We start from the raw sequence: 25820 nt of genomic DNA, 5'->3' as shown, positions 1-25820 counted from the left end.
CTTGAATCGAGGTTGCATGTGTAACTGGAGACGTTTTCATGCTTTGATCAATCAAACATTGCTCAGGGGATTCATTTCTCGGTAAGTTCGGTTTGGCAAAGTATTAATAAAAAAAATAGGGTTTCTGTGAAAGTTGCAGTAAAATGTTTACGTGCACTAGACTGTCTCCATTAGTCTTTACTGCCAAACAAAGTACTTATAAAGTAGAAACGATTAGGAAAACTGCTTAAAGAGGTCCTATTATACTTTTGGGGATTTTACCTTTCCTTTAATGTGTAACAGCTCTTTGTGCATGTGAAAGGTCTGAAAAGTTACAAAGCACAAAGTCCATGCAAAAGGGAGTTATTCTCTCCCACAGTTCAAGAACTACAAGAAATGGCTGGATTGTAGTCCAGCCATTTCTTCCGTAAAGTATCTGTCACTATGTAACGCATTTGCATAATGCCCGCCTAAGGGCTACTTTGGCCGACCCTCAAACAAACGTAGTTATAGCAGAGGCCAGGATGAGTTGGGTTAGTGTTGTCGCCATGTTGAGAAGATGCTGTTTTCTTCACTGTGAAAGCAAAACCTCTTTGTTTGGACTTCCAAAGGCAGACGAATTGAAGTATCAGTGGTTAACATTTATTTTTACCACTATTCCTCAGCAGCACAACCACAACCAATGCTGGATTTTCAAGTCAGTTACCCCTGAAAGATGGTTCAGTTCCCACTTTGTTTGGACAATCTGGTGCTTCAGGATCACAACCTGTATGTATGTTTGATTATTTGTGGATTTATCTGCTACCGAGGGTTCAAATGCAGAGTTTTGTGTTGTAGCTACGGTGAACACCCAGTGCACAGTCGATCAGCTTGTTCTTTCAAACTTTCATTATCGGACTCAGACTGGTATGGCAAAAACTGAAGGCAATGTTACCATAGTTACAGTCGTGTTTACAGCTGCTCAGGATGACTCGGGAGTTGAAACTCAGTTATGGTAAGGGGCGTTACATTTCTGACACACACTCAATGCGGTTGAACAATCACAACAGACTAGGCCAGCTTTTTTGAACTGTAAATCAGAACGTTTGAGCCAGAGGATGAAGAATGGGGAAAAGAAATGTACAGTATGAGAAAAAATAATGTGTTTTTTGAACATTAAAGCATGTAAACCTATTCTAGTAGATCCCCAAAATAAAATTATTAACCTGTAAATTAGCATAATATGGGCTCTTTAAGATTGTAGGCCTGACTGTTGTAAAATTGCATATTGCTGCATGTTATTTTTCATGTTTATTAAAATGTGTTAACAAGTCTTATAAACGTATAAGCTTACTTGTATTGTCTGCTGAGGCTGTAAATTGTAATTAAAAAATAATTAAGGTTCTTCCATTGAACTCATATCAGCCATTTCATGTTTGACTTCTTAAATGTGAGCTATTTTGTGTACATTCATTTAATTAATTATTAATCATTTTAAAAGGTATACATGAAAGTTTTGATGATAAACAAAGAAGTTTAAAATGGTCTAGATACCAATCAAATGAAAAAAATGTGAGCGTAAGTTCTGTCTGTAAGTTCTCGTAAGTTGACTGTTTTGGATATTTGTTGTTCCAGGTTTTTGGATTTGTATAAAGTGCAAAAGGCTATACAACAGATTTTCGACCATGTTTTTCGTTGATAAAATAGTCAAATCGATCGGATTTTACTCCCCCATAGAAATGAATGGGTCACTATGGTAACAGGGCCTCGCTTTCCCCTGGGAGTGGCCCGATTTGTTTGCTGCTGTGTACAAGGTTTAGTGCTGTCACAGAGCGGTGAGATATCACAAAACACTTCTTTCAGTGAAATCAGTAAGGGAGTAGGAACATTTATTGCATACCTTTACATACAAAAAATAAAAAAAATCGCTAACTTTAAATGTCAGTGTTGGTGTAGTTAATGTGTTGTGCCTTTTTATAATTAACAATATCAGCTGACACAATAGTAAATTATATATGCATTTAATTTTCATGTAAACACTCATATTTGCATTTAGCATTTTCCTGAGTGAGAGAAAGAAAGACACAAAGAGATGAACTAGTTTTGCGCTGTGTCATATTCCATTAGTCAAACAGGATAAACCGGTACTGTACTCGTTTGGTTCTCTCTCTCTCTCTCTCTCTCTCTCTCTCTCTCTCTCTCTCTCTCTCTCGTTTTCACATTAATGAACATAAAACCGTTGAGATCATTCCTCCGGTAAGGTAAGCAATCAACTTCCTCTTTTACTAACTTATTTATTTTGAGTAAATTCCGATTTTTCAATGTATTTTACACCAACGTCATGATCCAAATGAGTCTCTGAATGTTGTTTCCTCGATCTAGACAGCAATGCGATTAAATGTAGGGCAAATGCAGACTTTTGCTGAAGGCTCCTGCTTCTCAGATGTTTTAGTAATTTCACGTGTCTCCTCTACAGTTTAAAGGGTTAGTTCACCCAAAACGGAACATTCTCTCATCATTTACTCACCCTCATGCCATCCCAGTTGTGTATGACTTTCTTTCTTCTGCTGAACACAAATGAAGATGTTTAGAAGAATATTTCAGCTCTGTAGGTCCATACAATGCAAGTGAATGGTGACCAGAACTTTGAAGCTCCAAAATACATATTAGCACAGCATAAAAGTAATCCATACGTAATTTATTTATATGATTATATATAATTGCCATTATGATGATTAATTGTCTGTTTTAGGGCTATGATGATTAATTGTCATAAACTATTATATATCATATTTAACTTCAAAGATATAAATCATGTAATAAAATAGGGATATATGATTTCCTTTTAAGGCTTTAAAAACGTATAAATAACATGAAAATTAATGTTTAAATATCAAAATATTTCTAAATCCTTAAAACTTGTCTCTCTTTTTGGTCAACTTTAGTTTTGGTCAGGTTTACATTTACACTGTAGTTGTGGAACTCCTGTATTTTGTATTATACGTTTTTTATAAAAAATAAACTATAGTTCCCTTACAATTCAGTTCACTCGACATTGCGTTATGCTGACGCATATGAGAAATCCTTTTTTCGATGACCTAGTTGAAACCCTTCTACAATAACGGCAATTCTAAGATTGGCTATGGCGTGAAGCTGTCCGGTATAAAAGCGAGCACACAAACACCATTCCTCAAAATTTTCTTCCTTCAAGACTGCGAGCATCTCTCTTGTCTAGAAGCCCTCTACAACTTCGCCGTCGACATACACAAGTCTCTCCGTTCCCCTGCAGTGTTCCGGCAAACATTTACTCCGCCTCACCGCTTGACGCTTCGTTGGTGAATGGGCCACTTCAGCATCCTGATTCCCCGCAGCGTTTCGGCAGGAGTTTTGTATTCTTATAAGCTTATTGTTGATATTGTGTGTATATACAGTTGTCAGAAGTTTACATACACATTAGCCAAATACATTTAAACTCCGTTTTTCACAATTCCTGATATTTGATTGTAGAAAACATTCCCTGTCTTAGGTCAGTTAGGATCACTACTTTATTTTAAGAATGTGAAATGTCAGAATAATAGTAGAGAGAATGATTTATTTCAGCTTTTATTTCTTTCAGCACATTCCCAGTGGGTCAGAAGTTTACATACACTTTGTTAGTATTTGGTAGCATTGCCTTTAAATTGTTTAACTTGGGTCAAACCTTTTGGGCAGCCTTCCACAAGCTTCTCACAATAAGTTGCTGGAATTTTGGCCCATTCCTTCCGACAGAACTGGTGTAACTGAGTCAGGTTTCTAGGCCTCCTTGCTCGCACACACTTTTTCAGTTCTGCCCACAAATTTTCTATCGGATTGAGGTCAGGGCTTTGTGATGGCCACTCCGATACCTTGATTTTGTTGTCCTTAAGCCATTTTGCAACAACTTTGGAGGTATGCTCGGGGTCATTGTCTATTTGGAAGACCCATTTGTGACTGAGCTGGCTGATGTCTTGAGATTTTGCTTCAATATATCCACATAATTTTCCTTCTTCATGATGCCATCTATTTTGTGAAGTGCACCAGTCCCTCCTGCAGCAAAGCATCCACACAACATGATGCTGCCCCCCCATGCTTCACGGTTAGGATGGTGTTCTTCAGCTTGCAAGCCTCACCCTTTTTCCTCCAAACATAACGATGGTCATTATGGCCAAACAGTTTAATTTTTATTTCATCAGACCAGAGGACATTTTTCCAAAAAGTAAGATCTTTGTCCCCATGTGCACTTGCAAACTGTATTGTGGCTTTTGTATGGCAGTTTTAGAGCAGTGGCTTCTTCCTTGCTGAGCAGCCTTTCAGGTTATGTCAATATAGGACTCGTTTTACTGTGGATATAGATACTTGTCTACCTGTTTCCTCCATCTTCATAAGGTCCTTTGCTGTTGTTCTGGGATTGATTTGCACTTATCGCACCAAACTACATGCATGTCTAGGAGACAGAATGCGTCTCCTTCATGAGTGGTATGATGGCTGCGTGGTCCCATGGTGTTTATACTTGTGTACTATTGTTTGTACAAATGTGGTACCTTCAGGCATTTTGAAATTGCTCCCGAGGATGAACCAGACTTGTGGAGGTCCACAATTTGTTTCTGAGTTCTTGGCTGATTTTTTTTTATATTCCCATGATGTCAAGCACAGAGGCACTGAGTTTAAAGGTAGGCCTTAAAATACATCCACATGTACACCTCCAATTGACTCCAATTAGCCTATCAGAAGCTAATTGGCTAATTGTCTAAAGGCTTGACATCATTTTCTGGAATTTTCCAAGCTGCCTAAAGGCACAGTTAACTTACTGTATGTAAACTTCTGACCCACTGGAATTGTGATATAGTCAATTAAAAGTGAAACAATCTGTTTGTAAACAATTCTTGGAAAAATTACTCATGTCATTCACAAAGTAGATGTCCTAAACGACTTGCCAAAACTATAGTTTGCTAATATTAAATTTTTGGAGTGGTTAAAAAATTAGATTTAATGACTTCAACTGTATAAATATATCACAAAAGGGCCGCTTGCGTGTACGCGTCTTTTAAAAGACGTTGTTCCGCAAGTGTTTCATACGGCACGTCCAGTCGTCAGATGGTCATGAGAGCTGTGTTCGTTGCTTGGGCTGCGGCCATTCCAAAGCAGCTCTTATGGAGACAGATTACCCACTGTGAAAGCATGAGTCTCTAGATGCTTCTGCTGCGGAAATAATAAAATACCTATAAACTCTTTCGTGATTACTTTTGTTAACGAGATTAACACAGAATACGACGGTTTGACAGCACTTAAAAGGGGGTGCTGCAATGCTGACAGGGGGTGCTGCAGCACCCCCAGCACTCCTACTTCCCGCTGCTATGTCTTCTAGACAGGCGCTGCTGGTTGATGTCCGTGGTGCCACTCAGTGATGCTCGAAGATCAACTGAATGACACACAAATGCGCCTTTGATGACATTTAGCCTATATATTCACTTAAAATTCCCCTATTTGGGCATTAAGATGTGATTGGAATTTGAAGTGCACAATATTCGCGGTTATCTAAAACAAATCAGACGATTATTTAGTAATCGCGACCAGCGTTGGGCTGTAACGGAATACATTTAATAGCATTATGTATTTAGAATACAAAAATGAAGTAACTTTATTCAGCCCCCCTTACGTTTTCAAGCACCTGTATTCAGAAAATTCAGCGCGTGTGGCCAGGGTTTCATGCCAAATTGGGCTAATTTGAAAACACAATCACGGGTTAAAATCAAAGAATAGAGGGTTGTGTTTTTGGGATACTTTAAAAATGGACCGCAGTCAACGGTCTGATGGCACTAACGAATAGATATGCAACCTCTTATTCATGTATAATGATTCCCGGAATATCTGGCAATCGCACCAGCACATCTTAACAATCATCGTGCTTTCAGCTGTGCAGCAGTATCAATAAAGTCGGCAATGTTATTTCCACAAATATAACATTCTAGCGCATGATACATTGTTTCCTGCGATTGTTGCTATGTAAATACATTTGTGCAGCTGCAGATGCGGCTTCTGTGTGAAGGTGGAGTTAAAACGAACGGCTCACAATAACCATTTGGTGAGTCACGTCCACATCAGAAACTTGCAGAACTGTTGAGAAATAGCAGTTATTAACAACAACAATGGGCTACTATGAATAGGTAAAAAATAAAATATAGAGAAAGTAGGCCTACTGCAAAGACTGAAAGAGGGGAAAGGACCTGAAGTAGATCAGTGTTCAAAATGATGCTAGACAAACTCATGTAAATATCTACTGTAAAATGTATGGCTTATAGACAGTTCAGTGTGACACATATTGTAACATACAGGCACATTAATTTCTCAGTTTTTAAGAAATATCTAATACGAAGTGATTCACAATATATATATATATAACATATATACACATATATATAAAAGAACAATAAAAAACAAAACAAAGGATGGGTAAAAGAATCAAAAGCACCCAAAAATAAAAGTGTTGGTAATAAAAGAAACCTATACTAATAAATATATTTATAAATATATTATATTAATATATCGGCCTAAATATGGAAATATGCAAGCAAGCCTAGTTAAAAATCATATCAAATTTAAGAGAGAGTATTCAGTATTCAGCCCAGACTACTTTCTTAATGTAATCATTTTTGGGTGAACTATCCCTTTAAGAAGTGATCTCAACAATATCTCAAACTGAGACTCAAACTGTGCCATGATAGTTAAGTCTGCAATCAAAAGTCAGAGATCTCAAACTAATTTTAATTAATAATAAAACATTTCTCACCAAATTCTTCCAAGACCAAATGATCTATTGACATTCATTTTATAGCTCTGTACTCTTACGGTATGTAAACAATCGACTCATTTTCATTTCTACTAAGGAATTGTTGGAGAAACATCTGAGACTAAGTTGAAACAGTAGTTTAATGAAGAACTGAGACAAGCATTTTATTGAAAATCACGTTGTCAAATCTTGTTGATATTGTTCTTGTTTAACATGTAGGAGCAGACTGATTGATGGTGATGGACATCTGAATCAAGGCAGTAGCAGTAAATCTTGCCGTTACCAGTCCGCTTCTCAACCACCCTTGAAGCACGGTGTACAACGTTTACTGCTCATGATTTCAAGAACAAAACGATAAAAAAACAAAACAATAAAACACTTACCAAACACATGGTTAGAAGTCAGTGCTAGATGAAAGGCACTTTAAGATGAGGTAAGCAGAATCAGAAGGAGTCTGAATGAATAATATGTGTATGATGGAACTTGACCAGATGAGAAACCTGTCTGATTAGTAAGGGATAATGTACAGTCAGCCGGTTGTTATCGCAAAATAAACCCTGACATGGTGATCTCTTGTATTATAACAACTGGCTGACTGTACATTATCCTGCTTATTACATTGCTAGTAACCAAATAAATAAATACATGGACATATAATATTGATTTGTGTTGAAATTGTGTAATAAAGAAGAAATAAAACACTGAACAGCTGAAATCAACCTCCGGTTTGCATTGGAGTTCTGTTGGTGTTTATTTTGTAAATAATGACCATCTGACTCCTCATTATCCAGCTTATTACAAAACTACTTCAAATACAGTACAGACCTACCATGATCTGCGATGTTGTTAATTAATGGTAGATGTTTGTGTTGAAGCCATCGGTCTGCATTATTTCAACTTCGTTTTTAAAAAGCTGTTTAATAGTGGAAGAACTACACTACCCATAATCCTTAAGAGAAAGATCCACCAATCAGAGAATTGCGGCTAACAAAGTGTGCCAAAAGAGCTCTGCAGCGACCGCGCACTCCCATGATACACTGCGAAATGTCCGATCGAGTCTGTCTCCCTACAATCTCAAACTACTTATATATTTGTATATATCTGAATATACCTTCATATAGTTGTGTACCTATATAATACATAGTCTTGTACCTATGTCTTTTTGTCTGATTTTTAAAAACATTTTTGCTTAAAAATAAAGTGTGTAATGTTGTGATTCACCTCGGAGCTGGTTGGTTTGGTTCATGGCGCACAACTCTTTTATGAAGGTTTTTATGAAAACCCTATGGAAACAATGAATGAGAAAATACTTCTGGAACCCAGAAGGGTGCTATTGCACTCTATAGACATATGCATAACCAGTCTGGGCTGCGTTTCCCAAAAGCATCGCAAGCTTAATTTGATCGTAGAGACCATTGGCGCCACTGGTTTCTACGATCTACTTAGCCTTTTGATGCTTTTGGGGAATACAGTCCTGATTGTTTGAATGTATCATCTGTGGTTTTCTCAACAGAATACGGGGATACTCTAAAACACAGATCCTACAGACGTTTCAGGTGCACTGTCAGTCTCTCGCAACCAATGACAATGCAGGATACCGACAGGAATTTGAGGTATGAAATTAAAACTTAAACGATTTAAGATGTAAGACATAACATCTATTAAAGGCTGTAAATGTAAATGTTTTCAGGTTAAGAAGCATAATTGTAATGGCAATAAAAAGATGATATGTTCTTATTAAACAGATTATTTAAGAAGAAATACAGTATGTGAGTAATGTGACCATGCAGTTTAAAACTTAAATATGCCTAATAAATTATTACAATTTGGTTAACAAAGGAGATTAACAAAGTGAGAGTGTGCAATTAGAGAGTCCTCTCTCTTCCTCCTCTTCTTCCTCCTTCCTTCAATGGATGTTTCATACAGGCTCGCCTATAGTCTTTTTACAAGCAGTACAAATTGTATGCTGCATAATGGCAAGTACACAGTGCCTAAGTAGGGGTTAAATCTGTCCAGTGCCTCGCACTCTAACCAGATGATCTAGTAATATTTAGACAGGTCTATAAGTAGTTCAGTACTGATGACCATCATTTTAATTCTGTTCTATGTGCATTTGCTCAGTTTCCAGCCAAAGGAACAAAACTTTAGGCTACATGAGAGCCCCATATGATTCAAATAGCGTGCATTCACGTTACATGCATTTGTTACATCACTTTCATTAATCTCTATGATTGAGCATCATTACATCTGAAACTCCATCTTACTAAAGCCATCATTATTTCTTTATTTGAATTCTATAATAGTTAATAGTTTGAGAAGACTATCTCCTGGACATACTGGCCAAAGTGATCAGCACCAATTTGGACTGGAGAGCTCCCATAGTGAAACACTTAAGTTCATCTTTATAACAAGCAATCTACGTGCTGGTTTGGGAAACAGGCGTTACTCCATCATAAAATAACGAGTGATGTTAGTCAAGATTATCGTAAAAGCTGAAGTTGCAACGTTATTGGGAAACCCAGCCCATGTGTGTGTAAAGTTATATCACATCTTTCAACACCTGTCCTGACTATAAAGCACATGGTAACTTTCACTCAACATGCATAAGGATACCAGAAAGGGAGAAAAAACAAACAAACACCTGCATGAAATTCTGTATATCAGTAACATAAATAGAAGTTCATCTTTAGGAAAGTAGTCCCAACTAAAAAGGATTATTTAGACTTTACAGCTCAAATAATACATATATTTCAATGGAACAAATAATATAAATTACAAAAATACAAGCTTCACATTTCTTCTTTTTAATCATCTGCATTATGATTTTTTATTGTTTTGGGACAGATAAAACTTAAAGGAATATTCCGTGTTCAATACAAGTTAAACTCAATCAACAGCATTTGTGTCATAATATTGATTACCACAAAAATTAATTTTGACTCGTCCCTCCTTTTCTTTTAAAAAAGCACAAATCTGTGTTCCAGTGAGACACTTACAATGGAAGTCAATGGGGTAAATTTTTGAAGGGTTTGAAGGCAGAAATGTGAAGCTTATAATTTTATAAAAGCACTCACATTAATTCTTCTGTTAAAACTTGTGTATTATTTCAGCTGTAAAGTTGTTTATATCATTAAGGTTGTTTTAGGGTTTAAAACATTGCGTTGTCATGGAAACAAAGTTGTAAAATTGGCTATAACTTTACACAGATGCAGTTAGTATGTGATTTTCTCACAGTAAAATCATGTTAACACACATTTTGTTTATGTCTTGTGACTATACTTTTGAAACAGTGAGTATTTTAATGTTTACAGATTGTTCCCATTGACTTCCATTGTAAGTGTCTCACTGTAACACTGATTTGTGCTTTTTTTAAAGAAAAGGAGGGACGAGACAAAACAAATTTTTGTGGTAATCAACATTATGCCACAAATGCTGTTGATTGAGTTTAACTTGTATTGAACCTGGAATATTCCTTGTTGATTGGAACTTTCCTTTAACCTTCATTATAGCATTTAAAGTGTGTAAAGATCGAAGTTTGTGCTAGTACTATATTGTGATTTGTTTCAAATAATGAGTTTTATCAAATCTTCCATCCATGCAAGTTTGCAGTGATAAGGTCATACACTGAAGACCTGATGTTTGGTTTTCAGGAGCTGGAAGATGTTGGCAGAGAGTACACCTGCAGAGCTGGACAACTGGATGCCAACAAGAAGAAAAACAGATACCCCTTCATCTTACCTTGTATGTCAATATGTATAGTACAATTCATATATGAAATAAGTTTAATCTTTCAATTGAGCAAAAAATAAGTCTTCATGTCTGTTCTAATGAGTTGTGATTGGTTGATCAGATGACCACACTCGTGTTCAGCTCTCTCTGTTGGACTCCAAGCTCCACTCTGACTACATCAATGCCAGCTATGTGCCTGTGAGTATACCAGCCAATCAATTATCAACCAGACCACCAGAAAACAAGATCATCAAATTTCTTGTTTTAGTCAGTCAAACCAGTCTAAAAAGAACTACAGTCACAAGATGCATACCATGGGGTGAAATGTCACAGACCACATTGAAAAGCTGGGATTTTTTTTTTATTTAAACCTAGAAAAAAAACCCAGCAAGATTTAGAAATATTTTTTAAATGTAAACTGAAGAAATATTAAAGATTCTCCATGTCTAGGTCATTAATAAAAAAAAAAAAGAAGAAAAGAAAGAAAAACAAATGTAACAATGACCATGTTTAAAGGATAGTTCACCCAGTGATGAAAATGATGTGACTGAAATTATTTTCTTTCGTAGAACAAAAAGGAAAACAAATTTTGAAGAAGAAAAAAGGTCGCTTTTTCCCACATTCAGTTACAAATGTCAATTCCAAAATTTTGGACAGTGTAAAAACAATTAATTAATTAATTAATTAAATGTAAAAAAATACTTTTCTGACCTGTATCCAATTGAAAATAGGACGGACAACATAATGTTTTAACATTTAACACTCATCTTTAATTTATTTATTCATTTTTAGCAAATATAAACTTATTCTAAATTGTATGTCTGCAACGCATCCCAAAAGAATTTGGGACAGGGGCAATGTAAGACTGGGAAGGTTGAGAAATGTTCAATAACACCAGAAGATCCCAGTTTGTGTAAAATTGAGTGAGTGTAACGGGAGTGAGCTGGTACGTGATAGCTGTGCAGTGCATGTAAACCCCATTCCCCTCGCCTCAAGAGGTGCACTAGCGACTGTTACTATGGGCTGTAGTCTTTAGCCTCCTTGTTAGCACACTTGCCTCCCATGCCGGAGGCCCCGGTTAAAATTCCGCTTGGGGCAGGTCGAGCAGGGCCAGTTATATGAGCAACAGTGTTGGGGAGTAGTTAACTAAAAGTAACAACGCTATTAACTTAACTGCTTTTCCAGTATCGAGAGCTACATTTTCCAACGTCACAAAACACTACATCTGTCACATTGTATTGTAAACACAGCAGTGGAGTCGAGGGAGTCATCAGACACATTCACCTGAACCATCCACTCTCTCTCATGTAGCACTGGGAAAACTGAATCGTTTAAGTGAATCACTTCTTTCAGACGGTTCATGTGAATGAACTCATTCACACAAATGATCCACTGATTCACTTGAGCCGTGTGTGGCCTTAAAGGGATAGTTCATCCAAAAATGAAAATTCTCTCATTTACTCATCCTCATGATATCCGAGGTGTGTTTGACTTTCTTTCCTCTGCAGAACACATTTGAAGAAAATGTGAAAAATATCTCAGCTCAGTAGGTCCTTAAAATGCAAGTGAATGGAGATTTTTCTTTTGAAGCTCCAGAAATCACAGACAGTCAGCATAAAAATCATCCATATGACTCGACAGTGGTTAAATTAAATCAAATCAAATCAAATCACTTTATTGTCACACAGCCATATACACAAGTGCAATGGTGTGTGAAATTCTTGGGTACAGTTCCGATCAACATAGCAGTCGTGACAGTGATGAGACATATACCAATTTATAATAACATCAAATTAACACAACACAGTTTAAACATCTGATATACACATAATTACACTCAACAATATACAAATAATAACATACACTGTACAGTATACAATACGCACAATATAGATACACATTATTGAATAAAAATAAAAATATATAAAAAAGTATATATAGAATGTACAGTATTGTACTGTATTGACATTCAGGCTGTAGGTTGATAGTCAGTTGTTAAGAGAGAATATAATATAATAATAATATAATTTATGACAGTCCGGTGTGAGATATAAGAGTAAGGGTAATAAAGTGCAGTGCTGATGTATTTGATCGTGGGAGATCAAGAGTTCAGAAGTCTGATTGCTTGGGGGAAGAAGCTGTCATGGAGTTGGCTGGTGTGGGTCCTGATGCTGCGATACCGCCTACCTGATGGTAGCAGTGAGAACAGCCCATGGCTCGGGTGGCTGGAGTCTCTGATGATCCTCCGAGCTTTTTTCACACACCGCCTTGTATATATTTCCTGGAGGGAGGGAAGCTCACCTCCGAGGATGTGTCTGGCAGTTCACACCACCCTTTGCAGTGCTTTGCGGTTGTGGGCGGTGCTATTGCCGTACCAGGCGGAGATGCAGCCAGTCTTGTCTCTACAGTGCAGGTGTAGAACCGTGTGAGGATGTGGCGGTTCATTCCAAACTTCCTCAGCCATCTCAGGAAGAAGAGGCGCTGATGAGCCTTCTTCACAACGACTTGAGTGTGGATGGACCATGTGAGTTCCTCAGTGATGTGGACACCCAGGAACTTGAAGCTGCTGACTCTCTCCACTGGTGCTCCATTGATGGTGATGGGACTGTGTTCTCTGTCTTTTCTTCTGAAGTCCACCACAAGCTCCTTTGTCTTACTGACGTTGAGGGAGAGGTTGTGCTCCTGACACCAGTGTGTCAGAGTGTGCACCTCCTCTCTGTAGGCTGTTTCATCATTGTCAGTGATCAGACCTACCACCATCGTGTCATCAGCAAACTTAATGATGGCGTTGGAGCTGTATGTTGCCACACAGTCATGTGTGTACAAGGAATACAGTAGTGGGCTGAGAACACAGCCCTGCGGGGCTCCAGTGTTGAGGGTCAGTGATGAGGAGATGTTGCTGCCTATTCTAACCACCTGGCGTCTGCTTGACAGGAAGTCCAGGACCCAGCTGCACAGCGAGCTGTTTAAGCCCAGAGCCCGGAGTTTCTCATCTAGCTTGGAGGGCACTATGGTGTTGAATGCTGAGCTGTAGTCTACAAACAGCATTCTCACATAAGTGTTCTTTTTTTCCAGGTGGGAGAGAGCAGTGTGTATTGTAGATGCAATGGCATCATCAGTGGAGCGGTTGTTGCGGTAAGTAAACTGCAACGGGTCAAGAGAGAGAGGCAGCACAGAGCAGATGTAATCTCTGATTAGTCTCTCAAAGCATTTGCTGATGATGGGGGTCAGAGCAACAGGACGCCAGTCATTTAAGCAAGTTATTTTTGATTGCTTTGGAACAGGCACAATGGTGGATGTTTTAAAGCATGTGGGGACTACAGACAAAGAGAGGGAAAGGTTGAAAATGTCCGTAAAAACACCAGCCAGCTGGTTCGCGCACGCTCTGATGATGCGGCCCGGAATGCCGTCTGGGCCCGCGGCTTTGCGGATATTCACCCATCGGAAGGATCGGGTTACATCCGCTACAGAGACGGAGAGTGAACTAACCTCTGTAGCTTCAGCCGCGAGAGCTCTCTCCGCGAGGGCGGTGTTATTTCCCTCAAAACGAGCATAAAAAGTATTTAGCTCATCCGGGAGAGAGGCAGTGGTGTTCATGGCGGAGTTTTTATTCCCTTTAAAGTCCGTGATGATGTTAATTCCCTGCTACGTGCTTCTAGAGTTGGTGGTGTTAAACTGTCCTTCAATCTTGCTCCTGTACTGGCGTTTTGCGGTTCTGATAGTTTTTCGGAGGGCATAACTGGCTTGTTTATGCTCCTCCGCGTTCCCGGAATTAAAAGCGGAGGTCCGCACATTAAGTGCCGCGCGAACATTGTTATTTATCCATGGTTTCTGATTCGGACAGATCCGTATTGTTCTGGTCGGAACCACGTCCTCCACACACTTTTTGATGAAACATTACGCTATCAGCGTAAAGCTCGATGTCATCATCAGAGGCGAACTGGAACATCTCCCAGTCCGTGTGATCAAAACAGTCTTGTAGCATGGAATCTGATTGGTCCGACCAGCACTGGATCGTTCTGAGGGTGGGTGCTTCCTGTTTCAGTTTCTGCCTGTAAGTGGGCAGAAGCAGAATGGAAGAGTGGTCCGATTTGCCAAATGGTGGGCGGGGGAGGGATCTGTAGCCATCCCGGAAGGGAGAGTAGCAATGGTCCAAAACCCGGTCCCCTCGTGTGTTGAAACTGATGTGCTGGTGATATTTTGGTGCGACTGATTTGAAACTGGCTTTATTAAAGTCCCCGGTCACAATGAACGTGGCCTCCCATACTGTTCCTTGAGTGCCCGGTCTGTGTCGGCTTGTGGGGGGATGTACACAGCTGTGATAATGACCGCTGTGAATTCCTTCAGTAGCCAGAATGGTCGACACAGAAGCGTAAGAAATTCCAGATCAGGAGAGAAGAAAGACTTGATAGAATGTACGTTCCTCTGATCACACCAGGATTTGTTGATCATAAAACATACACCACCTCCTCTGCTTTTACCTGAGAGGTCTTTGGCTCTGTCCGCTCGGTGCACAGAGAACCCCGCGGGTTCAATGGCTGAGTCTGGAATCTCCGCAGACATCCATGTTTCCGTAAGGCAGATAATGCAGCAGTCCCTTGTATCTCGCTGGAAAGAGATCCGCGCTTTCAGCTCGCAGAGCTTGTTATCCAGAGACTGAACATTTGCCAGTAGAATACTGGGTAGCGGGGGTCGATTTGCGCGGTGTCTTACTCTGATGAGAACGCCGGCTCTGTTTCCCCTTTTCCTTTTGCGTTTCCGCGGCTGTGCTGCCCAGACAAAGGGCTCCGCTTGCGTGTTTGTAAACAGCGGGTCGGCATTGAGAAATTTGAAGTCCGGTTTACGGTGTGAAATTGCTGAACCAATGTCCAAAAGTGTTTGTCTGTCATAGACAATAAGGCAGACAACATCCAAGACAAAAAACATAAGAATTGTGAACAAAACAAACAAAACACTACTATGTTGTGTCGGAGCTCGTAACGCAGCAGTCATACTCGGCACCATCTTGAGCATCTTCTAAGCGCCATCTTCTAAAGCGATACGATCACTTTTGGTGCGAAAAAATATCAATATTTAAGTACTTTTTAACTATAAATCATCGCTTCATGAGAGGGTGTAGTACAAGCAGGCTCTCATGTGACGTATTCGCGTTGGGATGTTACGGACGTAATCTCACATTCTCCACTCTGTTGAGACATCCAGGATGAGCACACACAAACTTTTCACTCAAATTGTGATGCTACACGATCTCCACCTTTTTCCTGAATGCAGAAGTGTTTCATAATTCAGAGTTGAGTCCCATTTTTACCCCACTAAACAAAAATCACAAACAAAATGGTTGTTGTCCTCCGTCTGGATTGAAAACAGGCCGGCAACAATCAGAATCATTATGGCACCTCCCAGTGGTTGCACAGGAAAAATGTGGATTATTTTGAAATAAATTGTTTTTTTATTTTTTATTTGATTAGATCAAGTGCAAAATATAAGCATTTTCACAAGTGATCTCACACTGTTGGACTACACTGTCTATAACTGACGTTGATTTTGTGTGCAGGGTGGGACATCTGAACATGATTTTATCTGCACTCAAGCGCCTCTGCAGTGCACCATGGTGGATTTCTGGCGGATGATCTGGGAGAAGAATGTGCCTCTCATCGTTATGGTGACCACACTGAGAGAGGATGGCAAGGTTTGCTGCAGCTTTCTACCCACACAAACAACGAAACACACAACACTTATTATACTCAGGGCCGGGTTGTTTTTTTGCACAGGTGATGTGTGATCAGTACTGGCCACCCGAGCGAGGAACAGGATGTTATGGAACATTGCAGGTGACCACAGTTTCACGCCAGCGTCACCCGGAATATTACATCACCACAATCCGCTTACAGCAGGTGAATTAAGAACAGGGAGTGATCCAGGTTGTGTGTCACTGTTCTTCTCCTATTAAATATGTACAGTAAACCACATCATCATAACAATATGAACAAAGATGAAACAATGAGGTCAAAGCATTTGAAGTCAACAGGAAATCAAAATTGACCATAGTTACGTTCTTAATACATGTTCTTGGTGTTATTGTACACAAAGTGTTTGTTGTAATAATTTATACAAATGTAATAACTTGCTCCACCTCTGAAACATCCTATTTGTCCTATCAGTCCTCTTATTTTTCAACTCCCTCCCTCCAGCCAGCTGTCATATAGAGACCACTTTTCTCCATCCAATCAATTTCCAGTGGATCAAATCAACCACCCTACATTTTTTTCTCATTGAATATCCTGTTTCGCTTGGAAAAACATCAAATTACAGAAGCAAAATTGGTTGTGAACTCCATTTCACTTTGACTGTAAAATAGCATTTTTCTTTAAGCTGGTTGAATCATGATTACTACACTTTGACTAGCAAGTTATTCACTTAAAAGAGTAGTTCATCCATTAAATGAGAATTCTGTCGACATTTACTCAACTGTAACACATTTATTTTTCCATGGAACACAAAAGGAGACATTTAGAAGAATGTCTGAGCTGCTTTTTTCCCATACAATACAAGTGAATGGGAACTGAGGCTGTCAAAAACCAAAACAAGAACAAAATAACACACTAAACATAGCATAAAATAATCTATGAGACTCATGTATTTCTCATGTATTTTATAAGCTGCCACAACAAACACTGGGGTCAATGGCGTTTGGTATCACTAACTACGTTTCCATCCCAGGGTTTTTTTGTGACAAAAAGTGTAGCAAAAAGTTTACCAATATTGCTGATGGAAACACAAATTATCGCTAAAATTTCACAAGTGACGACATAACATTTTTCCATTTAACTCTAGTGCGTAAACTCTATGTCGATACTTCAAATGACAGAATTTACCCCAATCGTTAGCCTGTGTTAATCATGACGACAAGGTATACATCCTTGATGCTGTAAACACATCTGCGTCATGACACTTCCAGGAGTGCCATCACAAATATCTTGTGTCATGCACCTGTCATCGACAAGTGCATGGAGAACAAATGAATGGCCACTCCTTGCGATTAATTTAATCATGGTAGCCATCCATTTATTTATTAAAGTTGCTTTTCCACACCATTAAAAATAATAGATGACAGTCATGAAATTAGCCCACAATACAAAAAAACCATATAATTTATATGCATAAAGATTTGTGTATTTTATTAAAAATAAATATACAATACTAGGAGAAAAGCATCAGTGTGCTTTTTAGGAACACTAACATAGCCCAATTCTATAAAATTATTGTTTAGCTTTTGAAAAAATGCTGGCAAAATTCCCTGTATTAAATTAAATAAATTATCAAATGAATAAAGCATTAAATTAAAAAAAGAAATTTCCAAACGAAAAATAATATTGTTAGGTCTATATAATTGGCTTTTCTTTACACACTTAAATTAGCTGTACCCTGTTTTGTAGACAAAAAAGTCGGCTGAATGACATTCTCAGAATGTTCCACACTTTTTTCCAAGACTATAAACTATCAGAACTATATGTCCAATGCAGAGTTCACTTTCAGAAAATTAGCTTTTGAACATTTTAAAACTTTTAAATATTTTAAATCTAATCCTCTTGTGACGAGGAGGAGGGCGGGGCCGTGACTATGTACGCCCGGCCCCCAGTCGGGCTAATTAGCCGAGGAGAGGGATAAAGGCAGACGAATGCGGCAGTTCGGGAGAGACAGAGCCACACGCAGCTGTCGTGTGTGTGTTTATGTTTGTGTCTTTTTGTTTTAATTTTACATTAAATATTACTTTGATTGTTCAGCTGGTTCCCGTCTCCTCCTTTCCCATTTTTAACCTGTTACACCTGTTTACCTCGGATCGCATTTGCTGAGCTTCTTCAGAAAATGTAAATTGCATTATGACGCTAAAAGTTTAAAAGTTGCAATTGTGGGGCCTTGGTAGCTCAGCGAGTATTGACACTGACTACCACCCCTGGAGTCTCGAGTTCGAATCCAGGGCGTGCTGAGTGACTCCAGCCAGGTCTCCTAAGCAACAAAATTGGCCCGGTTGCTTGGGAGGGTAGAGTCACATGGGGTAACCTCCTCATGGTTGCTATAATGTGTGGTTCTAGCTCTAGGTGGGGCGCATGGCGAGTTGTGCGTGGATGCCACGGAGAATAGCGTGGGCCTCCACACGCGCTAAGTATCCACGATAACACGCTCAACAAGCCACGTGTTAACTGCATGGATTGACAGTCTCAGACGCGGAGGCAACTGAGATTCGTCCTCCGCCACCCGGATTGAGGCGAGTCATTATGCCACCATGAGGACTTAGAGCGCGTTGGGAATTGGGCATTCCAAATTGGAAAAAAAAAAGTTTCAGTTGTGATGGCAATGCTTTTAATTAGATGATTGTTCAAAATAGCCTATTGAATATCAGGAATGTATCATATGTAAACCCTGGTATTACACCGCATTAATTTTTCTTTAATTGCTGTGCACACAGCTTATACACATCGATGGATGGTCCTTATACTAAGACTGAAAGTTTCCTCCACGACTTGGTACAGGTTGCCAGCTTGAACAGGGCCATGACGATTCGCTTTTGGGTTGGAACCGGTGGCAACCTGCGACATCAGGACCAATATTACAGTCCTATCAGAAGGGCAACTGTTCCCTTGTCTTTTGATTGCATTTATTTGTGAAATTAAAATGACAGTAAGCTGGCTAATTTCAAGGAATTCTCAATACTCTCCCCATTTTACCAAAACCTCAGAGGAAAAGAAAATTAGGGACATCTGGGAGGGGAAAGGTACACAATTAGTGATATACACACATTTCTGTATGGAAACGGCTTAAGGGCAGATTTCTTTTGTGATAAACCAAAACTTGTGCGACAGAGTGTTTTTTTAAGCATGACATCATCACGCACACCATTTTTATCAATTAAAGGCCATTTGAATGGAAACAGGCAGAAGACTGCAAATTTCGCAAACATTTTTTTTATGCAGTTTCACTTTGTCGATAACAAAACAGTGCTAAAAGTGGATGGAAACTAGGTTCCTGACATCAAACCTGGCATTACGCATCTTGATGTGCCATGTCTGAAAATACACAAAACGCGAATGAGAATTTAGAGTTTCAATGCTGGAGAAGATTATCAGTGAATAAAAACTTAAATTTGGGTCTGTTCCTCACAGAAAGCTATCATATGACTTCAGAAGACTTTAACCAAATAAAATAAAAAATATAAATATACAGTTGAAGTCAGAAGTTTACATACACTTAGGTTGAAGTCATTAAAACTCATTTTTTAACCACTCCACAGATTTAATATGAGCAAAGTATAGTTTTGGCAAGTCATTTAGGACATTTACTTCATGCATGACACAATTAATTTTTCCAACAATTGTTTACGGACAGATTGTTTCACTTTTAATTGACTATATCACAATTCCAGTGGGTCACAAGTTTACATACACTAAGTTAACTGTGTCTTTAAGCAGCTTGGAAAATTCCAGAAAATGACTGTCAAGCCTTTAGACAATTAGCCAATTAGCTTCTGATAGGAGGTGTACTGAATTGGAGGTGTGCCTGTGAATGTATTTTAAGGCCTACCTTCAAACTCAGTGCCTCTTAGCTTGACATCATGGGAAAATCAAAAGAGATCAGCCAAGACCTCAGAAAAAAAAATTGTGCACCTCCACAAGTCTGGTTCATCCTTGGGAGCAATTTCCAAATGCCTGAAGGTACCACATTCATCTGTACAAACAATAGTATGCAAGTATAAACACCATGGGACCATGCAGCCATCATACTGTCTACTAGAGATGAATGTAGTTTGGTGCAAAAAGTGCAAATCAATCCCAGAACAACAGCAAAGGACCTTGTGAAGATGCTGGAGGAAACCTGAAAGGCTGCTCAGCAAGGAAGAAGCCACTGCTCCAAAACCACCGTAAAAAAGCCAGACTACAGTTTGCAAATGCACATGGGGACAAAGATCTTGCTTTTTGAAGAAATGTCCTCTGGTCTGATGAAACAAAAATTTAACTGTTTGGCCATAATGACCATCGTTATGTTTGGAGAAAAAAGGGTGAGGCTTCCAAGCTGAAGAACACCATCCCAACCGTGAAGCATGGGGGTGGCAGCATCATGTTGTGTGGATGCTTTGATGCAGGAGGGACTGGTGCATGTCACAAAATAGATGGCACCATGAAGAAGGAAAATGATGTGGATATATTGAAGCAACATCTCAAGACTTCAGCCAGGAAGTTAAAGCTCAGTCACAAATGGGTCTTCCAAATGGACAATGACCCCAAGCATACCTCCAAAGTTGTGGCAAAATGGCTTAAGGACAACAAAGTTAAGGTATTGGAGTGTCCATCACAAAGACCTGACCTCAATCCGATAGAAAATTTGTGGGCAGAACTGAAAAAGCGTGTGCGAGCAAGAAGGCCTACAAACCTGACTCAGTTACACCAGTTCTGTCTGGAGGAATGGGCCAAAATTCCAGCAACTTTTTGTGAGAAGCTTGTGGAAGGCTACCCAAAACATTTGACCCAAGTGGAACAATATAAGGCAATGCTACCAAATACTAACAAAGTGTATGTAAACTTCTGACTTCAACTGTAAAAGTTTTTTTTTTTTCTATGTAATTTTGCTAGAAATAACAATTTAATTTGATGGAAATATGTTATGAAATTGAAATGTGTAGATCATAAAAAAATATGCTAAAATATTTTTTGCAGTGGTTTGTGTTCCATAGCAGAAAGAAAATCATGCATGTTTGCAATGATATGAGTGTAAGTTCATGATAATAGATTTTTCAGTTTTGGGTGAACTTCTTATTTTGGGTCTGTTCCAAAAACTTAGTGCACTGCCTCCAAAGGCAGCATTTTAAGGTATCCAGATCGCTCTCTTATGAGGCTCCATGTCAGTTATGATGTTGCCATAGGCAGGACACAGCGAGGCAACTCACCAGGTATTGGAACAGACCTATTGTTACGTGTAAAGTCTAAGTCTTTTGCTTTGAATGAATGAATGTGTGCGTGTTTGTGTATTTAGCAGGGTTTCCGGGCTGTGCGTCATGTGACTCACTATCATTACCCCCTCTGGCCTGATCAGGGGGTACCGCAGACCGCATCCTCTCTTTGCACTTTCACTGAACATGTACGACAGCACCTCGACAATATCACCAGCCACGGACCATCAGTAGTACACTGCAGGTCTGAAAACACAAGCTAGCTGTGTTGCAAAACCTAGTTTGTAATGGTGTGATTCACCTCGGAGTTGGCTGGTTTGGTTCATGGCTTGTATGAAGTATGAAATCCTTATGAAAAAATGAATGGGAAAAATACTTGCAGAGCCCAGATGGCTGAAAAAAGTGGGTGGGCACTGTTGCAATCTGTAGAGTTGTTAAGCTTACAATGTAATACTCTAATAAGCATTAACATGCATAACACACAAATATTGGGTAGTCAATTTTTTATTAGATTGAATTATTAGTGTTATAATAAAAATTAGGCCTTACCATTGGAACAGCCTTCATGACGGAGGCACACCCTATGATGCCTTAAAATGCTGTCTAAGTAGTCAGCTGACTAGGTTTTGGAAAATAACCACTGTGTTCTAATTATAGAAAATAATTTTGCCGCTCATTTCAGTGTGTAAATTCACAGAATGGGTGTTATCTTTCTTGTCCTTGATATTCTGTGTATATGTGTGCGTGTAGTGCAGGAGTTGGCCGTTCTGGCACGTTTGTGGCGTTGCTATGGTTACTGCAGCTGTGTGCAAGAGGAATTCCTCCTAACGTCCGTTTGGCTGTGCAAGATCTACGTAAACGCAGAGTCATGATGGTCCAAAACATTGTAAGAGTCCAACCATTCTACAGCACCACTGAAGGAATATTCCTGGTTCAATACAAGTTAAACTCAGTCGACAGCATTTGCGGCATAGTGATGATAAACACAAAAAATTATTTAGACTCGTCCCTCTTCTTAAAAAAAAAAAAAAAAAAAAGGAAGCAAAAAACACGGTTCAGTAAGGCACTTACAATGGAAGTGAATGGGGCCAATCTCATCTGGTTGTTATAAAATAATCATTAAACTCTAAAATACACTGTTTCAAAAGTATAGCCACAAGACGTAAACATTATTCTTTAAGCTCTTTGGACTACTACAAACAGTTATGCACAGTAAACAGGTCAGCGTTTAACGGCAGTTTAACGGCAGTAATATGAAAGCTTGTATTTTTGTTAAAACATTTTCATGTATTATTCAGTTAAAACCTGATTATTATATGAGATCGTGCTTTATTTGTATCATCTGTAAGTAACTGGGTTTACTGGTGTTTCCTAGTTATGACATTGAAGTTATATTGTAATATTTGATAAGGTTAGTAAGCAATGGTATCACACCAACCTCTCTGTAAATAAAGTTAAACTTGTATTGAACCCAGAACATTCCTTTAACATTGAAACACAACCTTTGCACTCTAATTCTGTCACTGGGATCACACCAATTTGTCAGCCAATGATTGAAGGTGCACTCAGCAATTTTTTCCCCATTAAAAAAGTTTTACTCCTAAAGAAATGAATTGTTATTTTGAAACATATGTATAAAATCATGAGCACTCACATGAGATGAGGACTCTAGTCATATCAGTAACCTTATACAAGCTGTTTTATTCTACATGGGGCAGCTGCCATTTTAGAATCACATGACCAGCTGAATACTACTCATTCAATCTCAGTAAACGTCTTGTTATTTGACACTAACTCTTGGATTAAATGAATCATGGCTGATTGTGAATAGTGAATTTCTACAATAGCATCTATGACTGAAAACTTTTGATTTTAAATGATGCTGAATCCAAGTCCAAGATGACAAGAGCAAAAGGTTACTGAGTGCACCTTTAACAAGTCAATGTGTGTGTATGTGTTTTAGGAGCAGTACATATTGGTGCATCAGTGTCTTCTGCACTGGCTGGGGGGAGAAACATCCAAACCATGGTAAGAATCTCCACAAAGTTGACCTAGTAGTTGTTGATCTAGAACCCACAAGTTTTCTCATGCTGTACTACAAGCTATATTTACACGCATTTTAATAATATGTTAATAATCTGACTGATAGCTCAGTCGTAATGAAAAATCTTAATATAAATTAATTAACTGGCATATTGTGTATTTAATTTAATTATATTAGGGCTGTCAATCGACTGTAACTTTTAAAGTAATAGCAACACTCATTAGTAAGAGTCTATGGGGTGGCTCACAAACTGTATTTTTTGCTGGGGCCATGCTTTCTTTCATAAAACCCCTTAAAGGAATAGTTCACCCAAAAATGAAAAGTTGCTGATAATTTACTCACCAGTTTTTTTCTTTATCAAAACAGAATTTAAGACTTTTAGGATTTCATTTCAAGCCTCCTCCTCTAAACAATGCAAGTGAATGTCCTCCATTTTTTGACGGTCCAAAATGCATATTTAGAGTGCATCAAAATAATCCACACGACTCCAGTCGACAAATAAAGTTCTTCTGAACGCAAACGATTGATTATTTTTAGAAACAAAACAAAACTTATATACTTTTTAACTACAAATGTTCGCTTCTGTACATCTCTGTGACGTGCGCTCATGAGAGGGATGACGTAAACTCGTTGGTAAGGTCACGCATCACATGGAGGAGGAGTCAGGAAGCGCGTCATTGTTTACATTGTTTTTTGTTTATTATTATTATTATTTGGAAATGTTTATTTTTTATATTGTTTTGAAATTGTTTTGGACTGTTTTGGTTTGTGAACGGCACAGGTTTCTCTTGTAAACAATGACACGCTTCCTGCCTCCTCCTCCACGCGTGACCTTACCAACGAGCTTACGTCATCCCTCTCAAGAGCGTGCGTCACAGAGATGTACGGAAGCAAACATTTGTAAAAGTATATAAGTATTATTTTGTTTCTCAAAATAATCAATCGTTTGCGTTCAGAAGAACTTTATATGTCGACTGGAGTCGTGTGGATTATTTTGATGCACCCTAAATATGCATTTTGGACCCTCAAAAAATGGAGGACATTCACTTGCATTGTTTAGAGGAGGGGGCCTGAAATGAAATCCTAAAAGTCTTAAATTCTGTTTTGATGAAGAAAAAAACTCAGATACATCTTGGATGGCCTGAGGGTGAGTAAATTATCAGCAAATTTTCATTTTTGGCTGAACTATTCCTTTAACACTAAAAACAAATGATGTACAATTCTAAAATAGTTACTTCTGGCAACCTCGTACCAATCTTTGCTATGGACTCTCATCTAGAAAGTACAGTTATTGGAGTGGGAATTGGCATGAGGGTAATGTGTTTATACAGGTCTGCATGCTCTAAACCGCAACTCGTTTATTACATTTAATAAAAGAGCCACAGCGGCTTTTCCAGTGGCTACAAGTATATAACATTGTGTGCTAACACATGCAATTGAAACACAGCTTAATTGGCAAAGATATTCCGATTTTTTGCATAAATTTGTAACTTTATACACGAATACTGTAAATCATTCATGCATGTAGGTAACGTAAAAAACTAATAAATGCTGCCACATGCTGTGACTTAAACCCTGCTATTTTTGTGCAGCAGCGATTCCCGTGCTGCCCCTGTGTCGCTGCATCATGGGTCACGACAATCAACGAGATCGCGGCAAGGGCGTCAGAGGCGTTCGGAGCGGACACAGCCAACGACACAAGACATTAGACACACACATCAGGAGTATACCACACACTCCAACACCACCCAGCCTTCACAGACGTCACTACAGTCCCTACAGACAGCACTGAAGAGCATACACCCTGCACACCTGCTGCGAAGAATAATTCCATCAACACACAACCGATAGCACACACCTGAAAACAGACATATCTAGTGCAGTTGGAGTTTACTTGAATATGTTTTTCTAAAAGGCACACAAATATATGGCCAGGGGCTGAACCTATTCTGCATCACAGTAATATCTAAAGTATTGCAGCATCTCTTTCATCAAGACAAAATTACGGTTATCTACACACAAAGCCTTAACAGAAACTGTAATGTTTATTATATTTTCTGTGATCTTATTAGTTGCATATCCCCAATCGATCCAAGCCATACAAAAGATATCAAATGGATTTTTGAGACTTAAATAGACTTTCAATAATGGCTCAATGAAGTTTGCAGTGCCAACTCCAAACACAAAACCCTACAACTGTGTCAGGTTACTTTTTGAATTATGAATCTGACATTGATGGAGTTCATTTAAAGTCACTGACACATGTTGAGAGTGGTTTGCATTATTTACTGCTGAATTTGGTGCAGAACCATTTAAAAAATAAAAATAAAAAAACACTTGAA

General features: G+C 38.8%; 1 protein-coding gene across 4 annotated transcripts; it reads left to right on the top strand.

Annotated features, from left to right (window-relative positions):
* The first annotated feature begins 522 nt into the window (after positions 1 to 522).
* Positions 523 to 25820, top strand: LOC127424026 (receptor-type tyrosine-protein phosphatase beta-like). Of its 4 annotated transcripts, none has more exons than XM_051668801.1 (11): positions 523 to 973; positions 6983 to 7196; positions 8277 to 8376; positions 10414 to 10504; positions 10614 to 10690; positions 16047 to 16181; positions 16264 to 16386; positions 21518 to 21678; positions 22185 to 22320; positions 23398 to 23462; positions 25071 to 25820. In XM_051668801.1, the coding sequence occupies exons 2-11, from the start codon at positions 7192 to 7194 to the stop codon at positions 25327 to 25329; spliced, it is 1152 nt and encodes a 383-aa protein (XP_051524761.1). In that variant the 5' UTR covers positions 523 to 973; positions 6983 to 7191; the 3' UTR covers positions 25330 to 25820. The 4 variants fall into 4 exon arrangements, with proteins under 4 accessions (XP_051524761.1, XP_051524763.1, XP_051524760.1 ...); XM_051668803.1 differs by lacking the exon at positions 523 to 973 and adding an exon at positions 2100 to 2219 and having other exon boundaries at positions 25074 to 25820; XM_051668800.1 differs by lacking the exon at positions 523 to 973 and adding an exon at positions 2100 to 2219.

The sequence above is a fragment of the Myxocyprinus asiaticus genome, chromosome 33, assembly GCF_019703515.2.
Source record: "Myxocyprinus asiaticus isolate MX2 ecotype Aquarium Trade chromosome 33, UBuf_Myxa_2, whole genome shotgun sequence".
Lineage (NCBI taxonomy): Eukaryota > Metazoa > Chordata > Actinopteri > Cypriniformes > Catostomidae > Myxocyprinus > Myxocyprinus asiaticus.
Note: the sequence above shows the minus strand (reverse complement) of the source record. Positions and strands in the feature narration are given on the sequence as shown.